The sequence below is a fragment of the Electrona antarctica genome (assembly GCF_951216825.1).
Source record: "Electrona antarctica genome assembly, chromosome: 18".
Taxonomy (NCBI): domain Eukaryota; kingdom Metazoa; phylum Chordata; class Actinopteri; order Myctophiformes; family Myctophidae; genus Electrona; species Electrona antarctica.
In genome coordinates, this window is record NC_136799.1 from 8,976,858 (window position 1) to 8,997,104 (window position 20,247).

Below are 20,247 nucleotides of genomic sequence, written 5' to 3' on the forward strand. Positions count from 1 at the left end.
GTGCTTTGAGTACTTAGAAAAGCACTATAAAAATGCACTTCATCCGTCTCTGCAGGACGGACGGCATCCTGTCGTCTCTCGTCCGTGGAGGCGTGGCGTCCGCGGGCGAGGAGAGGAGGTGGTACATGTTTGACGGGCCGGTGGACGCCGTGTGGATCGAGAACATGAACACCGTTCTGGACGACAACAAGAAGCTCTGCCTGAGCTCTGGAGAGATCATCAAACTCACTGACGTAAGGACTTCTTGGGCATGTCATTGATGGGAGATCTGTTTCGAAATGTGTTTAAATAGCAGATATACAAGCTCATAAACCTGTCGCATTATGACAAACACCATCCAGGCGTGTTTTACAGTTTGCAGAAGTGTGTGTGTGTGTGTGTGCGTGTGCGTGTGCGTGCGCGTGCGCATTAAGCAACTAGTCGACCTTGTTGGTACTAGTTGATAAGAAAAAAATTGATATATTTTTTTTCGATTTTGTAGGCCTCAAGATCAGGTAGATTATAGTTATAGTCACCAATGTACACAGTTGTGGCTCCCAAGAGCCACAGGATTCGATTTGAAGTGTACAAAGTTGGGATCGTTATTAGGTCATTGTTGTTCTCTGTCACGTCTCAAAACATTGCAAAACTTTCCCGCAGTCGATGACCATGATGTTCGAGGTGCAGGACTTGGCGGTGGCGTCCCCAGCGACCGTCTCTCGCTGTGGAATGGTGTACCTGGAGCCCAGTGTTCTGGGCCTCGCGCCCTTCACAGAGTGCTGGCTGAAAACGCTGCCCGAGACCCTGAAGCAACACACCGAGCAGCTCAACTCCCTCTTCAGCAGCTTCCTACAGGTCAGAATGACAGAACTCATTGATTCAAGTTCTCAGTCGCCACGACGGAATTCATTCGATTCAGTCTTTGGGATTCCACAGCGGCCAGTAGCCTACTGTATGTCTTCTGTAGAAGCATCTCTTCTACTGAAAATAGCCTTGTAGATCGTCTATTCAAATTGTGGGATAAAAATGTAAGATAAAAATAAATGTGTGGCATTGGTTAATTGGCATAATGACTCAATTGGGAGAAAAAAGTGGTAAAAATATTTGGCTACTACACACATTGTTTGTGTAAAAGACATTTATGTTATCTTATCTATCTATCTTATAGTTTGCATCAGGGTATTTTCAGTTTTCTTCTCTTTGCTCAGGCTTCCATCACGTTTGTGCGGGAGTCCGTGAAGGAGGTCATCACTTCTATGGACAGTAACCTGACCTTCAGTCTGCTGAAACTAATGGACTGCTTCTTCAGCCCCTTTGTCCACAGAGAGGTGTGTCTGCAACTTACAAACCTCCCGCATTGAAGTACACCGATACAGTGAATAATGCTTTTTACCCTGTGCTCAAGCACCTGTGAGATTCTGTAAAAAATAAATATATACAATTAAGAAGTATAGTGAAAATAGCCGATCTACAAGCTTGCAATGTTGTGCGAAGCAACGTGTTGTGCACTTGGTAGATCTGCTATTCCCACCAGTTTGGGTCCCCGGGGGGAAACGTCCATAATCTCTCTTATTTTGGGTTTCGACCAGAAATGGTTTGGGAACCACCATTGCTCTAATTAAACAACGTGTTGTGTTGTGTTGTGTTTAGGTGGACAGACCACCTCCCCCACAAGACAAGGTGGAACGCCTGGAGGAGCTGCTGGAACCCTGGTTCATCTTCTCCCTGGTGTGGAGTGTGGGAGCCACGGGGGACGCTGCCAGCCGCCAGCGCTTCAGCGCCTGGCTCCGTGACAAAATGACAACGGAGAAGGTTAGAGAGTAGACCGCCATCTCAGGGTCACTGCTTTGAGGATTGCATGCTTAAAATGAACGAATGGTTTAATCCGATCTTTTTTTACTTGAGTGTGCCATCTTTTAATGCCAAAAATGTATAGGCTGAAGCTTGTACTGTAGCTTATTAATGCCTATCGTTATTACAGTTTGTTACATATTAACGATGTGTTAATTAATATAATAAATTAGGCCAATCTCTAAGTCAAGTCATGCAAAAAAAACAACATAGACTAAAACATTGGTAGTCGACTGAAGCCCAAACCACACCAAAGGGTCGGTTTGGGACGAGACGGTTTTTAAGGTATTTTCCCTCGATCGGTTTGTCAACTAATCGAGGTCAGGCCTAGTGTGATAATTATACGTAATTTTGTTTCATAGATGCAATATTTCCAAGTGTTATTTAGGCTACAGATGAATCAAAACAGTGTTAGTAATTCAAGTGTAATTGAGTATCCTGAAAAGCACAAAGCACAAAGTAAACATTGACAACTCTTTCCTGGCACACAATGTATACAGTCTCTCCAATATCCATAGAAAGGGTAATGTTTTTCAACATACAAATGGACTGAAAGGTATAATTCCGCAGGAACAAACGGAACTAGAAAGGTGCAGTTCTGGGAAATTGCAAGTGTGGTTTCACTTTCCCTCGAGCAGCTCAGCTAAGTACAGTATGATGATGATGTGTCACAGTAATAGTCATATAAGGGCTTAAAAAGTTTATACAGAATAAAAGTATCTGGAATAAAGTCGGGCAATTACTATTACAGACATAATTACAGACATCAGAACATCACACAGAGCTCAGTGGAAATGAGGCGTTACTGTTCATTGCTGTGTGTAACTCTGAGCATACGTTTTATGCCTAGCTTTGCAATAGAAGTATATTGTGTTTATACTAAATGTATATCTTTCCTGCAGATCAAGCTGTGTTTTCCAGAGCAAGGTCTGGTTTATGACTACAGGCTTGATGATGCTGGGATCAGTAACCTGACGGAGGATGAAGATGAGGAAGACAAGGGGGGGAAAGTAAGCAGATAATAATGCTGAACATTTACACGCAGATATTATGAAGCAACAAATGAGTTTTAAGTAACAATCAACCGGTGTAAGTGGTTGAAGAAGGATGGATGGATGGATGGATGGATGTAACAGTTTGATTGTCTCTGTGTTCTATAGGTTCAGTGGGTCAGTTGGATGAAGTACGCCAAAAGTGTGATAATCACCCCAGAAATGGATTACGCTGACATCGTCGTGCCAACCCCAGACACTGTCAGAATGTCCTTCCTCATGGACATGCTGTTGTCCAATAAGAAACCTGTGAGTACTGAATAACAATTATTGTCCCCGCCCGGACCCCACTTTGGGAACCACTGCCTTACATGTCCCTTCTGTGTGTGTCAGGTGTTGTGTGTTGGACCTACTGGCACTGGGAAGACCCTGACCATCTCAGACCATCTGCTGAACAACACACCTGCTGAATACATCTCACACTTCCTCATGTTCTCAGCGCACACCTCCGCCAACCAGACTCAGGATTACATCGACAGCAAGCTGAACAAAAGGTAGCAGTATATAGGAACGATATGAAGGGAATGAACAGAATCTGGTGTACAACAAAATGATTTGGACTCGGTCAACAGTAGGCCAGCCTAGAGGTGTGCATAGTTGAGCTGCGTGGTTTGACCATCAAATAACAACATGGCAATTAACACAATCCACGCCGAAAAACGTAACCTATACGTTAATCATTAGTCTCGGCAAGCGCCAATAAACTTAAGTTACTGTACGTTAATTCAGTTGTATAAATGTTTTGATCCGATCTAGTCGAAAGGCTACTCACATTAGCTTCAGATGGGTATCTCTTGTTAGCCATAACACTGGACTGCGCCATCTTGATTTATGATTTGCGCGTGCACCCACGTGCTCGCGCACACACGCTTTCAGTCGCTTTTATCTTCAATTCCCTGCGGCATTTCTGGTCAGAAACAACGCTTATTGCACAGAGCATAGCGATCGCTGTAATGGCACCGGCCTGTACTTCTCATCAGCTATAGTGAGAGATCAACACCTAATCCGACAACACACACACACCATTCAGTCAACATCCAGTTCCGGTCACTGTGTTTTGGATCTTCAAAATAAGGGTTGAACGGGGGGATATCCTGGCATATAGTAATCATTCTTTAATTAATCCTGGCGGCCAAGCGGTTCATTTGTGGGGCTTTTTATGCCTTTATTGATAGTACAGTAAGTAGAGAGAGAGATGGGGAGAGAGTGATGGGGAGTACGTACACGCAGCAAAGGCCGTCGGGATCGGAACTCGAACCCGTGACGTGTTGTCAGGCCACATTGGAGCCTAGGTATCGCCTAGCGGTCCGGGCCAGCATGTCAGATATTGAGTTAAAACTCTACAATAATATATGAAGTTTCATGGACTTCATGGTCTTGTGATTTGGTGATGATAGTGTTGTCAGTCATTGGACACACGTGCACACATATGCACGCACGAGCGCGCGAGTGCGTGCACGCACACACACACACACACACACACACACACACACACACACACACACACACACACACACACACACACACACACACACACACACACAGGGACGGATTAAACCCCACGAGGGCCCTTGGGCCGGTAATGTTTTTGATATTTTTCCAATTTCCAATTTTGAAACAAATTAATTGGTTTAGATCCCTAAAAAGTTGGTTCGAACTGGAACCAAAAAAAGACTTCTTGCCCTGAAGTGGGACCCAAAGTGGACGTGTCACTATTCTGGTTGGAAGATATTAACCACCATAAAAAAATAAATCACGGAACCAGTTCTAGAACCAAATTATTTTGGTGGAAAAGGGGCCACACACACACACACACACACACACACACACACACACACACACACACACACACACACACACACACACACACACACACACGCAGCTGCTTTATAATAGTTTCGCTATGTATCTCGACTAATGACACACGTCACACACACACACTTGTGTTTGTTCCAGGCGTAAGGGTGTGTTTGGGCCTCCGCTGGGGAAGAAGTTGATCTTCTTCATAGATGATGTGAACATGCCCATGTTGGAGACCTACGGAGCGCAGCCTCCCATCGAGCTGCTGCGCCAGTGGATGGACCACGGAGGATGGTACGACAGGAAACACATCGGTGAGAGAGGCCGCGTTGACTGCGTCGACTAAGACTGTGACGAAATATGTTTCGTCGACTAACTATTTTTCACTGACGGAAACTAAATGGAAACTAAATGAAAACTACATAAGCTATGATGATTAAAACTAAGACTAAATATATTGACAATTTCGTCAACAAATAAAAACTAGGCTAAAATGTTAGGAAGGGACTAGTGGACAAGAAATCCAGTTGTCTTTTTTTCACTTGGTTGCATGCTGAAAATAGCAGATCTACAAGCTCAAAAGGCGTTGCAGTGCGACGCGTTTTGAGCTTGTAGATCTGCTACTTTTGCTATATTTGAATTGAAATCCTGATTTATTTATTTTTGCTATTTTTTAATTGGAATCCTGAAAAGTAACATTTTCATTTAATTTCAATGCCTTTTAAATGCATTTAATTATGTTAACTTAAAGGGGCATTCCACTAATTTTCAACATTTTACTATGTCATTAATATACCTTAGAGCTGTTGTGTGGAAATACAATAAATTCCTAGAACTGGAGGTCTGAAAAAAACCATTAACATGGTGAAACACATCTTGATGATGTCATCAAGATGTGTTTCACCATGTTAATGATTTTTTTTGTTAATGATTTTTCTAGGAAACACAGAACAGATGGACTTTTTTATTATTTCAACACCTCTAAGGTATATTAATGACATAGTAAAATGTCGAAAATGAGTGGTATTCCCCTTTAAGCTACTAATTTAGGCTGACGTAATTAAAGCGGGTCATGTTTGCAAATCAATAATACATCAGTATTCTGATATTAACCTGAGGGCCACATAATTAAGTGAAGGTGGGGACTGCATGTGGGCCCCCCGGGCCTCCAGTTGGCCCTTGTATGATATACTGGCTTTGTGAAACAGCCTATATGGACCGTCTCTCTCTCGTCCTGCCTCCATGCTATACAGGGACGTTCAAACACGTGGTGGACATCAACTTTGCGTGTGCCATGGGGACCCCCGGCGGGGGGCGGAACCCCCTCACTCAGCGCTTCACACGCCACTTCAACCTGCTGGCCTTCACGGAGATGGACCACGACAGCATGAGGAAGATCTTCTCCACCATTCTGGGCAGCTGGATGGGTGAGTCCGTGTCGCTCGTGTGTTTTCCCATTTAGACCTGAGGACGCATCTGTGTCACCTCATAGCTTTTAACCACATTAACCATTATTTTTAAACTTAAAATCGTGAAAATGTATCGTGAAAATGTGTGCAAATCTTTGAATATATTTTTTTCACAGCGAACATTTTTAACTCTTATCTTCTGGGTGGGTCCCTGGAACAACATATTTTCAGATGGTGGTTGGCGGCCAATTTCATATAATATTTGGGCTCCTTGACATGAAATAGTTTGAGAACCTGAACCACTGACATGGAAACACAAGTTTTTCAGAAAAGCTGTCAGGATTTAGAAGACATTTGTAGAATCTGTTCTCAGGTCTTAATGGGTTAATTTCCACCTGGCCAGGTTATGTGGATTTACCTTTTCTTATTAACTCCACCTGACCTCCAATATGTGGATCTACCTTTTCTTATTAACTCCACCTGACCTCCAATATGTGGATCTACCTTTTCTTATTAACTCCACCTGACCTCCAATATGTGGATCTACCTTTTCTTATTAACTCCACCTGACCTCCAATATGTGGATCTACCTTTTCTTATTAACTCCACCTGACCTCCAATATGTGGATCTACCTTTTCTTATTAACTCCACCTGACCTCCAATATGTGGATCTACCTTTTCTTATTAACTCCACCTGACCTCCAATATGTGGATCTACCTTTTCTTATTAACTCCACCTGACCTCCAATATGTGGATCTACCTTTTCTTATTAACTCCACCTGACCTCCAATATGTGGATCTACCTTTTCTTATTAACTCCACCTGACCTCCAATATGTGGATTTACCTTTTCTTATTAACTCCACCTGACCTCCAATATGTGGATCTACCTTTTCTTATTAACTCCACCTGACCTCCAATATGTGGATCTACCTTTTCTTATTAACTCCACCTGACCTCCAATATGTGGATCTACCTTTTCATATTAACTCCACCTGACCTCCAATATGTGGATCTGCCTTTTCTTATTAACTCCACCTGACCTCCAATATGTGGATCTACCTTTTCATATTAACTCCACCTGACCTCCAATATGTGGATCTACCTTTTCTTATTAACTCCACCTGACCTCCAATATGTGGATCTACCTTTTCTTATTAACTCCACCTGACCTCCAATATGTGGATCTACCTTTTCTTATTAACTCCACCTGACCTCCAATATGTGGATCTACCTTTTCTTATTAACTCCACCTGACCTCCAATATGTGGATCTACCTTTTCTTATTAACTCCACCTGACCTCCAATATGTGGATCTACCTTCTTTTTTTTCTTTCAAGATTTGTTTTTGGCTTTTCTGCCTTTATTGATAGTTACAAGTGAAGACTGACAGGACAGAGGGAGGGAGAGAAGGGGAGAGACACGCAGCAAAGGTCGTCATGAACGGGACTCGAACACGCGACGTGCTGTCAGGCCAAAGCCTATATATGTGGCATGCGCCTGGACCACTAGGCCAGCGGGCGCCCCAGGATCTACCTTCTCTTGTTGCATGAAGACCTTATGTGTCTGTATACAGTATGTCCCATACTTGTTTTTACACTGTGCTATAGGGAACGGACCCTTATGAACACTGCATCTGTCTGCTGATACTGATACTGATACTGATACTATAGGGAACGGACCCTTATGAACACTGCATCTGTCTGCTGATACTGATACTGATACTCGATACTATAGGGAACGGACCCTTATGAACACTGCATCTGTCTGCTGATACTGATACTGATACTCGATACTATAGGGAACGGACCCTTATGAACACTGCATCTGTCTGCTGATACTGATACTGATACTCGATACTATAGGGAACGGACCCTTATGAACACTGCATCTGTCTGCTGATACTGATACTCGATACTCGATACTATAGGGAACGGACCCTTATGAACACTGCATCTGTCTGCTGATACTGATACTGATACTCGATACTATAGGGAACGGACCCTTATGAACACTGCATCTGTCTGCTGATACTGATACTCGATACTCGATACTATAGGGAACGGACCCTTATGAACACTGCATCTGTCTGCTGATACTGATACTATAGGGAACGGACCCTTATGAACACTGCATCTGTCTGCTGATACTGATACTGATACTCGATACTATAGGGAACGGACCCTTATGAACACTGCATCTGTCTGCTGATACTGATACTCGATACTCGATACTATAGGGAACGGACCCTTATGAACACTGCATCTGTCTGCTGATACTGATACTGATACTCGATACTATAGGGAACGGACCCTTATGAACACTGCATCTGTCTGCTGATACTGATACTGATACTCGATACTATAGGGAACGGACCCTTATGAACACTGCATCTGTCTGCTGATACTGATACTCGATACTCGATACTATAGGGAACGGACCCTTATGAACACTGCATCTGTCTGCTGATACTGATACTGATACTCGATACTATAGGGAACGGACCCTTATGAACACTGCATCTGTCTGCTGATACTGATACTGATACTCGATACTATAGGGAACGGACCCTTATGAACACTGCATCTGTCTGCTGATACTGATACTGATACTCGATACTATAGGGAACGGACCCTTATGAACACTGCATCTGTCTGCTGATACTGATACTCGCCTCGTGGCGCCGTCTTTATGCAGTGGTGGAATATGTACTACATTTCTTTACTTAAGTAAAAGTATCAATATACTGCAATGTAGAAACACTCTGTCACCACCAGTAACAGTCTGGTAATCAAAATGTACTTGAGTAAAACTACAAAGGTATTGGCATAATACTTACAGTACTAAAAGTAACATACACAAGGTATCATAATGTAATTTATGGCATTTATCAAAAATCTTTCCAAAGTTTAAATAGGGCTGCAGTGGGTAATTAATGTTTTGTGATAATGATTCAAACGACAAATGAAGGAGCGTGCCTCCCCCCCCCCCCCCCCCCCCACACACACACACACTTCTTTATTAGTAATAAGCCCTTGAGATGAACCATCTGTTTTCATGTGACAATGCATTTGATTCTCTTTTAATCTGTGTGTCATCAGAGGCTGTGCCAAGTGTGCCAGGCTGCCTGTGTGTGTGTGTGTGTGTGTGTGTGTGTGTGTGTGTGTGTGTGTGTGTGTGTGTGTGTGTGTGTGTGCGTGTGCGTGTGCGTGTGCGTGTGCGTGTGCGTGTGCGTGTGCGCGTGCGCGCGGGCAGATTGGGCCTGGTTAAGACTTTGTTGCTATGACGTTGGAATCTGTTTGTAACCGCCCCTTGGAAATAAAATCTACTAATATCTACTGTACGCAGACAGTGATATTAGTCTGGCCATGCCACACTAGTGCCAGCCATCCAGCCACTGAATATTAGCCAAACATTGAATTGAACTTTTCATGGTCTATATTGTTTAGAATTGCTTTAAAATGTTCTAGTGTAATAAAAGCAAAGTAACTTGGAAGAAAAATCGCAATAAATCAGAATATCGAATCGAAATATATATAAGAATCGGCACCCTAGGTATCGATATCGTATCAAATCGGGAGGTAAGTGAATCGTCCCACCCCTACTGAATATTGTGTGTGTGACGTGTGTGTGTGTGTGTGTGTGTGTGTGTGCGTGTGTGTGCGTGTGTGTGTGTGTCTGTGTTTTACCAGAGGCTGTACCAGCCATCCAGCCACTGAACGGGCCTCTGGTCGACGCCACCATCAGCGTCTACTCCACCATCACCTCCCAGCTCCTCCCGACACCGGCCAAGTCCCATTACACCTTCAACCTCAGAGACGTCTCCAAGGTGTTCCAGGGCGTTCTCATGGCCGACGCAGGCACCGTAGAGGTAGCTGTAACTACTTTCATTCGTCATGCAGATTTGAAAATGTTGCAGTTTTGCAAAGATCACAAAAATCTGTCTCTGTCTGTAAAAATAGTATAACACTTGCTGCCAGAGTTTGTCAGAGTAAAGGCGCTAGAGTGCCAAGCAGATGAGGCAGATTTTATTCTGAAAAGCCCCGCCTTCCATTTCCCCCCAAAACCGGGAGGATGATGTTCCATTACTACCTCGCACTACCTCGTCTGATCTCTCTTTAGAAGCGTTAATATATATTCCAAACGAGATGCTTGGTTAAGTCAGAAACGAGGACAGAACATTGCCGTTCTGATCAAAACCATGGAGAGTGCCGTAGATTCAGTGATATGAGCAACATTTGTCGGCCCGTAAACAAGGAAGTGAACGGCTGTGCGCATGATGCGCAAAACATGTCCAGGAGCTGTGTGCAAGGTGTTGCCCAGCAACAGGAGCTGTCAAAAAAAATTATTACAGTGATCCCGTTTTATATCATTATTAAAAAGGACCTAAAGATGCCTATACGCGTCCTTAGCACCCCGCGTTTTTGAGTGGTGCAAACCACTCCAACAACCAGCTTTGTCTGTATGTTTGTGTACCTGCGTACGTGTCCGTGCACAGGTGAGCATTGTCTGTATGTTTGTATACCTGCGTACGTGTCCGTGCACAGGTGAGCATGGTTACCATGGTCACTGACATTACGTCAGACCACAGCTGATCAGGCTATATAAGACTTTGCACCACTCAGTTCACACGGGTGTGATTCTTTTTATTTATTAAGAGGACGTGTGGAGTGTGGACACAAAAACTGTTAAGCATGCTCATCCTTTCCGTGATCATTTTCAGGACCGGCTCCAGCTGCTGCGGCTGTGGTACCATGAGAGCTGCAGGGTGTTCCAGGACCGCCTGGTGAGCGCTGAGGACCGGGCCTGGTTCCACGCGCTCCTGCAGGCCCACATCCAGCAGGCCCAGTTTGGCTGCAGCTTCGAAGAGGCCGTGCCCCGACAGCCCGTTCTCTACGGAGACTTCATGATCCCTGGAGCCGACAACAAGGTCTACAAGTCAATAGACGACAGAGAAAAGGTGACGCCGCGGGTTTCACTCGCCATCTGACAGTGGTGGAAAAAGTACTTTTTGTTTTTACTTTAGGAAAAGTATCAATACTGCAATATATATAGAAAGTATATATATTGACTATATATATATATAGCTGACTATATATATATAGTCAGCCCAAGGAGTGTGAATGGATTCAGAATCATGAAAACCCCCTAGTTTGACACGTCACATGCTACATAAAGCATAATGACATTTGGAAATGTTTTGCCTTATATAGGTTAATGTGTTAATGGTACCCCAACTTTCAGCAGCTGTCACAAGGTTTCCCAAGGCAGTTGGGTTGGATCAAATTGATAGGTGATAGTAGACACCCTTTTTTTACACATTAAATGAAACACATTTTGTGAAGAAAGCTAGTGGTAAGCATTTTTCTTTCTTTTTTTTGCAGATTTGCCACACATTTCGCTAACTTTACCATATTAGATGGAGCTAGCTGATTCGAGTAATTCAACAATGCATCTTTTTTTGTGTTTACAAAACGTGCTGTCCGTGACGCCTCACTGTTATATGTACTCTGCGTAGCTGGTCAGAGTGATGGAGGAATACATGGAGGACTACAACCAGGTCAGCGACGCCAAGATGAAGCTGGTGCTCTTCACGGACGCCATCCAGCACGTGTGCCGCATCAGCCGCATCCTGCGCCAGCCGCTGGGCAACGCCCTGCTGCTGGGAGTGGGCGGCAGCGGGCGCCAGTCCCTCACCAAGCTGGCCTCGTACATGTGAGAGATTTTTTTAGATATCATTGTACCCATCAGAGTATAACCGCGGTAACCGTCTGTTTTAAGGGCCACATACAGGTATAGTCGGGCGGTTGTATGGGGAATTTGAAGTCGGGCGGTTGAACTGTTCTTGAGATACGTGGATTACGTACGTACGTAAACAGATTCGTTGCATTTATTGTAAGATAAGTCATACCTACATTGTTGCACAAATTTCTAACCACTTAAACCATATTGGTTGTTGTTGTTATAATGGTTAATAACATGGTTAATGAGGTAATCCATAATGATAAAAATACATTTTGGTGCTCACGCGGGGAGTTATGGAAAAGTTATGGATTGCAGCACTTTTATACGTTTGCTTTATGAATGCTGTTTCCATGCAACCTTCACAGTGCCTCTGTACCACATTATTAGGTCAGACTACGAGTGCTTCCAGATCGAGCTGTCTAAAAGCTACGGCCACTCGGAGTGGAGGGAGGACATCAAGAGCATCATGCTGAAGGCTGGCCTGCACAACCAGCAGATCACCTTCCTCTTTGTAGACACACAGGTAAAGTCCTCCGTTAGACTGCAATCCACTCGTAAAGATAGAAGGGAGTTCCAACCGCGCCTCTAGCCTATGGCAGGCCAGTCTGGTGCATCTCAGAGGCAGCCTCTAGCCTATGGCAGGCCAGTCTGGTGCATCTCAGAGGCCTCTAGCCTATGGCAGGCCAGTCTGGTGCATCTCAGAGGCCTCTAGCCTATGGCAGGCCAGTCTGGTGCATCTCAGAGACAGGACAGGTTACGTTTCGATGTTTCAGTTACATCTTCGTCAGGTCATGACCTGACGAAGATGTAACTGAAACATCGAAACGTGGTCGCTTTTTTACTTGATAATACCTGATAATAAAATAAGGGCTTAAACTGTCTGAGTTGCTCCAGTGCCTCCTTTTCTCCACTCGTAAAGATACTCTGAGACCTGTTGTCCAGACGGTGTTAATTTAAAACTACTGTACTTTACTTTATTTGTTTATTTGGACGGGACATTGCTAAGACTAAATATATTGACAATTTCATCAACAAATAAAAACTAGAGTGAAATGTTATAGGGAGGGACTAGTGGAGAAGAGATCCAGTAGAAATAGAGAGACAAGTCATTTTTTATTCCACGCTCTGATCTACAAGCTCACAACGCGTCGCAGTGCAACGCATTGTGAGCTTGTAGATAGACTATGTGTAACATCAGTCATTACGACGCCATCAAGGCCAAAATACATTTTCGTCAACTAAAATCTTATGATATTTAGTCGACTGAAACTAGACTAAAACTAAAACCTTTCAGATGAATAGTAAAACTAAAAGAAATGTTATTCCAAAGACTAAACCAAAATATGCTGTCAAACTCAACACCGTTGTCCGTTGCCACTGTTTTGTTCGTATCGTCACGCGTCGTGTTCGTGTGTCCATATCGTTGCTCCAGATCAAGAGCGAGTCTTTCCTGGAGGACGTGAACAGCATCCTGAACTCGGGCGACGTTCCGGGCCTGTATACGTGTGATGAGCAGGAGCGCATCCTGAGCGCCATGAAGCCGCTGGTGCAGGAGCTGGGCCTGCAGCCCACCGCAGCCAACCTCATGGCCCAGTACGTCCGGAGGGTCCGCAGGAACATCCACACCGTGCTCTGCATGAGGTGAGGCCTTCCCCGTGGCCTAGAACGTACATGGGCAACTGGCTGCCCGGCGCGGGGCCACATGCGGCCTCGGAGTTTCACTTGATTGATTAATATTGATTGATTGATTGATTGATTGATGAATTGATTGGTTAATATCCGAATATTGATATATTATTTGCAAACATGACCCGCTTTAAGTACTTCAGTCTGTATTAGTAGCTGAAGGACTATAGTACTGATTTATTTTGTCTTTATATGTCCAATTAAGTTCATAAAGTTAACATAACCTATAACTAAATGCATTTGAATTATGAAACTTTTCAGGATTCCAATTAAAAAATAGCAAACAAATAATAATCTGGATTTCAATAACAACAATAGCAGATCTACAAGCTCAAAACGCGTCTAGATCTGCTATTTTTTGATACGATACCATATGCAATATGGCCCTCTGGAGCGAGTGTGGAACTATAGTGGCCCCTCTCCATCGTCAACCTTAATCTGATGTTGGATATATCCATCAACGAGTGGAATAATTAGATAACGGCATCCCGAGCGCACCGCAGCTCGCCTCGGGATGAGGAATTCTCCTTTGATCTCACTCTTCCTCGCCCATGTCCCTGTTTTCCCAGTCCCATGGGAGAGGTGTTCCGTGCGCGTCTCAGACAGTTCCCCTCCCTGGTGACGTGCTGTACCATAGACTGGTTCAGTGCCTGGCCTGAGGAGGCTCTGCAGTCTGTGGCCTCCTCCGTCCTCAACGAGCTGCCTGGGCTGGAAGCCAGCGGCGCCGCCATGGAGGGACTGGTGAGTGTGTGTCTTTATGTGCATGTGTGTCTTGACCGGGGACGTCGTGCACAGAGGCCCCTTTTCCACCGTTTGGGAACCGGTTCAGTTCAGAACCAATTCTTAGTCCACGAGCCAGAGCTCCAAAATTGGAACGTTAATTGAATTGAGTGTGCAAAACCATACCTAATATTAATATTTGTTTATAGGACCAATATAAGTAATTTAATATATGATATCCCTTCCACAGTAGTAGCTTTTTCATATTTTCAATTGTTTGCATATTTTCCTAGATATAATGCCTAATGTGCATATTTAAATTCAGAACATTTGTAAAACAATAAATCATTTGTGTGTGTGTAATCATGTATGGTATTTGGTTTTGCACACTCAATTCATCAGGACGGGAACCCCTAATGGGTTAATATGTATTTTGTGTGACCTCTCTTCTGAACACGTTCTAACTTCTCCCCCTCACCTCACCAGACCTTGATGTGTGTGGAGATCCACCAGATGGTGTCCAGGAAGTGCGAGCAGTATCTGGCCCAGTTGTCTCGTCACAACTACGTCACGCCCAAGAGCTACCTGGAGCTGCTCAGCATCTTCTCTGCTCTCATCGGCCAGAAGAAGCAGGAGCTACACGGCGCCCGCCAGCGCATGAAGACTGGCCTAGACAAGGTTAGTCGCCGGATAGCAGGGAAAAACCCTGAGATGATCAATCATGATGGCTTTTATGTGTTCCTGTCTGTCTGTCTGTCGGTCGGTCGGTCGGTCGGTCGGTCTGTCGGTCTGTCGGTCTGCCGGTCTGCCGGTCTGCCGGTCTGTCGGTGCTCTATTGTGATCCTGCATGCATGTAGACATCGTTGTGTGACCGACGTGGTGTCTAATGAGTGCTCTATTGTGATCCTGCATGCATGTAGACGTTGTGTGACCGACGTGGTGTCTAATGAGTGCTCTATTGTGATCCTGCATGCATGTAGACATCGTTGTGTGACCGACGTGGTGTCTAATGAGTGCTCTATTGTGATCCTGCATGCATGTAGACATCGTTGTGTGACCGACGTGGTGTCTAATGAGTGCTCTATTGTGATCCTGCATGCATGTAGACGTTGTGTGACCGACGTGGCGTCTAATGAGTGCTCTATTGTGATCCTGCATGCATATGTAGCTCCTTAGCACAGCGGAGGACGTGAGTAAGATGCAAGAGGAGCTGGAGACCATGAGGCCCATGCTGGAGGAAGCAGCCAAAGACACCGTGCTCACCATGGAGAAGATCAAAGTAAGACATGGGACGTGTGCAGTACATGACCTTAGTTAACATCCACATGACATCTAGAGTCTGTCTAGAGCAGAGCAGGAAAAAATCACACTCGTGTGAAGTGAGGGGGGGGCAAGATGTATTTATTTATATTGGCCATATGATGTCTTACGTTGTCATTTACTGCCCTAAACAAACATTAAAGTCCATAGACATTTCAGAGGCAAATATTGTACTTTTACACCACTACAATTATTTGACAATTTTAGTTACTGTAGATTTTGATTATTATTCCAAAACATATACACTTCAGCACTATATATATATATATGTTTTTTTTTTACTTGTGCAATACTACTACATACTATACTTCAAGTGCATTTTGAATTCTGGTCTTTTTTTTTGCAGCCATGGCCCAAGCGACTGCTTTTCATTTGTGGCCTATAATATATAAAATCACACCCGTGTGAACTGAGTGGTGTAAGGTCTTATATAGCCTGTCTGACGTAATGAAATCATGTCTTACGTAATTAAATCACACCCGGGTGAACAGGGTGAACATAGCAACCATGCTAATTTTTTCTGCACAGACTAACAAAGCCAGTTGTAGGAGTGGTTTACACCACTCAATAACAAAGCCAGTTGTAGGAGTGGTTTACACCACTCAATAACATATTATGTTAGCAACCGGGGCCGGCCATGGCCTATATTAAACAGACATCTCTCAGTCTGTGGCGGCACTTAGCACTCCCAGCTGAGACACCTGCACTCCCACGTGTACTGCACATTTTATTGGGTATTTAAATGTCAGCTAGACTGGACTGAAGCCATCCATGCCCGAATATGGAGTCATTGTTACATCGTACAGATGGCTGGCTTCACAGCCTGCCTATATTGGATGACGTCAGGTGGGACGTTAATTGGTCTTGTCCATATACGGAGTTCCTCCCGGCCTCCAAAGGAGATTACACGACATTTTAACAAATGCTGTACACTTCTTTTTTGAAAAAGATTATTAATAATACCCGATGATCATGTTTTAGGGTAAAAAAAAAAAAGAATCGCAGCACTCCATCTTTAACTTTCTACTCATTTTAAACGTACTCAGGTTTTTAGTTTTGTCTTTTTTTGGGGGGGGGGGGGGGGGGGGGGGGGTAATACTACTGTGACGTAAAATTCTCCGTTCATTGTCAATGGACGAAGTTTGTGGACGGTAACTAAAAAGCTGGGTGTCAAAAAGAAAGAAAGAACTGCCCCCCATACAGCCTTGATGATGTGAGACTGCATGTGTCTTGGCCGCGTGGGTGTGTTTCTCTCCAGGAGGACACGGCGGTGGCAGAGGAGACTCGCACGGCGGTGCGGGCCGAGGAGGCCAAGGCCTCGGAGAAGGCTGACGTTGCTGCGGCCATCGCAGAGGACGCCCAGAAGGACCTGGACGAGGCTCTGCCGGCGCTGGACGCTGCTCTGGCCAGCCTCAAATCCCTCAACAAGAACGATATCACAGAGGTCAGAGGTTTAGACCACCCTCCTCCTTCCCCATCATGCTTTAAGTTAACCACCTAACCCCTATATACGCCCTCCCAGATGGGCGGGAGTAGCGTTGTTCCATGTACTCCAAATCTCTACGAGATCACAAACCGTCACGTTGCGAAGCGTACTGAGCTTGTAGATCGGCATTTTTTTCCCCGCGGAATGTTTGCCTGTTATGACACGCCCAGAATAAGGATGCCAGTGTTCACGTGGTTGTTAAGAACACGACTTGGCGATCAATCGGCATCAAAGTGGTCGTCACAGACGGGCTGTGTGTGTGTGCGTGTGTCTGTGTTTTCTTTAGATACGAGCCCTGCAGCGCCCTCCCCAGGGGGTGAGGCTGGTCATTGAGGCCGTGTGCATCATGAAAGGCATCAAGCCCAAGAGGGTGCCCGGAGAGAGGCCTGGCACCAAGGTGGATGACTACTGGGAGCCTGGCAAAGGCCTGCTGCAGGATCCTGCCAAGTTCCTGGAGGGCCTGTTCAAGTTCGATAAGGTAGGGCATTGGTTCTCTTGGCTTCAGTAGCCCACCTTTTCCTGATTTCTAGATCAAAGTCAACCCCCTTTACAACATGTTGCTAAGAACAAAATAAAACGGTATCTAGCATATCGTTGCTGTCGGGTTGAAACCACATACTGTATATCCATATGTTCACTTATTTTTGGGTATACTTTGCCACACTGCAGTAAAATCAAATTTGATATATGTGAAATATTTGGGAGTTTCATACATAGAGTTATGGACCGGAGCGACAGCCCGACCCCCGCTATTATTCATCTCAATGGAAGTTGCTCAGTGGCGTTTTGAAGCACCCGGAAGAACGCTCCACTTCCCCAAATGCGGAAGTGCATTTGTTCAATGTTAAACCCCAGCAGTGCGGGATTTACTTGTGCTAAATGAAAGGCCCACCTGCAGTACCAGCTTTGACCAGCGGGCTTGGCGGCTTCAACCAGCTTGGCCGCCTTGGCCAGTCTTTCTGGGGGCTTGATTTCATACAGAGTGTAGAGTAGGAGAGTAGCGACACACGTTGATCTCGCGGATGTGTCTGGTTTTGTAGTTTACCGTCAGCACATTTGGTAAACTACAATGCTGTATAGAGTGTCGCAGTCCCGCACCCTTTCATGACGATGGAAGACAATTTCCAATTCATTTTTCCCATAGACATTTCAGAAAGTATTTATTTAAAGACCTTTTAAGCCTCGGACAAAGCCAACTCGGATTCTGACAATAAACCCACAGAAGAACAACAAAAAAGTGTTGTACCCTGCACTTTTTTCTTCTTTCTAATTATTTGATCGGCCCAAAAAAATGTGCTTGTTGTCATGAGTTGTCACGATCAGAGTTGGGTTTGTCCGAGCCGTAAAGGTCTTTAAATAAATACTTTCAGAAACGTCTATGGGAAAAATGAATTGGTAATTGTCTTCCGGGCCGCTCGTCGGGGGCGGGACTGCGACGCTCTATATATAGTGGGTTTGTAAATGATCAATAACAACAGTGTACGTAAATCAGCATTTTCTGTTTCCTTCCTGCAGGATAATATTCCCGATGCTGTGATCAGATCAATTCAACCCTACATAGACAACGAGGAGTTCCAGCCGCCATCCATCGCCAAGGTGTCCAAGGCCTGTACCTCCATGTGCCAGTGGGTGCGCGCCATGCATACGTACCACTTCATAGCCAAGGCAGTGGCGCCCAAAAGGGTAAACCTTCGTTGCTCGCTTGTTTATACACGCAAGACATTTTTGTGTGTGATTTCTTTTTTTCTTTTCTTTTATTGACCTAGCCTATATTTAATCAGGGAAGACCATTTGAGAGATCGCTCTCTTTTGCAAGGATGACCTGAGTAGTGAGTACAACACGATCACAAGTTCACAACAGAGACAGATCCAGAGTCATGGAGTTTATTCCATATGTCTGGGCCATAAAAGATGAAAGCAGTCTTTCCTTGTTCACTGTGTAATGTGTGTCTGTGAGCGCCGTTGGATATCTTAGTTTTTCTTTTATTATAGTAGTTTTTGCGCGCGTGCGTGCGTGCGTGCGTGCGTGTGCCGAATCAACCCCTCCAAGAGCCCTGGAGCTACACCTAACCTCACCTCACCAGGCTTTCCACCTCCGTATGATCCTGCCGGGAGCGGATGATATCGTTACGTCATGTTGTAGTATTGTTTTGTAGTCGACAGGCAGGAACAACAGGCGGCAACTTCCTTTTCCCTCAAACCGATTTTTCTCAATAAAAGCTCTCGTAGCCTGTAGCTTTTATTTGAACCTATATGTGAGCTATGAATACGGTTTTGACGGAAGCAACACCTGTACCTATTTGAAAGTCTCGCACAGTACCCTGCAAGCTGTGGGCCCTGGAGCTTAAAAAGGTCTACTATGTTCCATTGTTAATTAATCCGGGCCTGTGTGTGTGTGTGCGTGCGTGTGCATACAGCAAGCTCTCCGGGAGGCTCAGGAAGAGCTGGCGGTGAGCCAGAGCATCGTGGAGCATGCCAAAGCCAAGCTGGCCGTGGTGGAGGAGGGCGTCGCCGCCCTGCAGGACAAGTACCGCCACTGTCTGGCCAAGAGGGACGAGCTGGACGGCAAGTGTCAGCTGTGTGAGGGCCGCCTGGTCCGAGCAGACCAGGTCAGATATATTTCAGCTGTGTGAGGGCCGCCTGGTCCAGCTGTGTGAGGGCCGCCTGGTCCAGCTGTGTGAGGGCCGCCTGGTCCGAGCAGACCAGGTCAGATATATTTCAGCTGTGTGAGGGCCGCCTGGTCCAGCTGTGTGAGGGCCGCCTGGTCCAGCTGTGTGAGGGCCGCCTGGTCCAAGCAGACCAGGTCAGATATATTTCAGCTGTGTGAGGGCCGCCTGGTCCAGCTGTGTGAGGGCCGCCTGGTCCAGCTGTGTGAGGGCCGCCTGGTCCAGCTGTGTGAGGGCCGCCTGGTCCAGCTGTGTGAGGGCCGCCTGGTCCAAGCAGACCAGGTCAGATATATGTCAACGACAGACCAGTGTTGATTTCTTTGACAACTATGGATATGACAAAGAATAAGACTAAATATATTAGTAGACTAATAAACTAAACTAGAATGTTAGGAAGGGACTAGTGGACAAGAGATCCAGTATGAGTCATTTCACACTTGGTTGCGTGCTGAAAATGGCAGATCTACAAGGCGCTATTTTCAGCAAGTGTAAAATCAGTCATTACGACGGCATCAAGGCCCGCCAAAATACA

The 20,247-nt window shown here is 45.2% G+C and overlaps 1 protein-coding gene across 1 annotated transcript in view; it reads left to right on the forward strand.

Moving 5' to 3' along the window:
- dnah1 (dynein, axonemal, heavy chain 1) overlaps nucleotides 1–20,247 on the forward strand; it is a gene marked incomplete at its 3' end in the record, with an annotated part of 91,088 nt that overhangs the window by 38,753 nt on the left and 32,088 nt on the right. Inside the window, exons 38-58 of the mRNA XM_079527405.1 lie at nucleotides 56–233; nucleotides 640–834; nucleotides 1,188–1,307; nucleotides 1,630–1,791; nucleotides 2,733–2,840; nucleotides 2,991–3,131; nucleotides 3,216–3,376; nucleotides 4,839–4,996; nucleotides 5,936–6,109; nucleotides 9,785–9,963; nucleotides 10,816–11,052; nucleotides 11,611–11,807; nucleotides 12,225–12,360; nucleotides 13,270–13,478; nucleotides 14,093–14,264; nucleotides 14,730–14,921; nucleotides 15,412–15,522; nucleotides 16,822–17,007; nucleotides 17,336–17,527; nucleotides 18,565–18,732; nucleotides 19,467–19,658. Coding sequence (XP_079383531.1) covers nucleotides 56–233; nucleotides 640–834; nucleotides 1,188–1,307; nucleotides 1,630–1,791; nucleotides 2,733–2,840; nucleotides 2,991–3,131; nucleotides 3,216–3,376; nucleotides 4,839–4,996; nucleotides 5,936–6,109; nucleotides 9,785–9,963; nucleotides 10,816–11,052; nucleotides 11,611–11,807; nucleotides 12,225–12,360; nucleotides 13,270–13,478; nucleotides 14,093–14,264; nucleotides 14,730–14,921; nucleotides 15,412–15,522; nucleotides 16,822–17,007; nucleotides 17,336–17,527; nucleotides 18,565–18,732; nucleotides 19,467–19,658 — 3,568 coding nt within the window. The remainder of the gene's footprint in view (nucleotides 1–55; nucleotides 234–639; nucleotides 835–1,187; nucleotides 1,308–1,629; nucleotides 1,792–2,732; nucleotides 2,841–2,990; nucleotides 3,132–3,215; nucleotides 3,377–4,838; nucleotides 4,997–5,935; nucleotides 6,110–9,784; nucleotides 9,964–10,815; nucleotides 11,053–11,610; nucleotides 11,808–12,224; nucleotides 12,361–13,269; nucleotides 13,479–14,092; nucleotides 14,265–14,729; nucleotides 14,922–15,411; nucleotides 15,523–16,821; nucleotides 17,008–17,335; nucleotides 17,528–18,564; nucleotides 18,733–19,466; nucleotides 19,659–20,247) is intronic.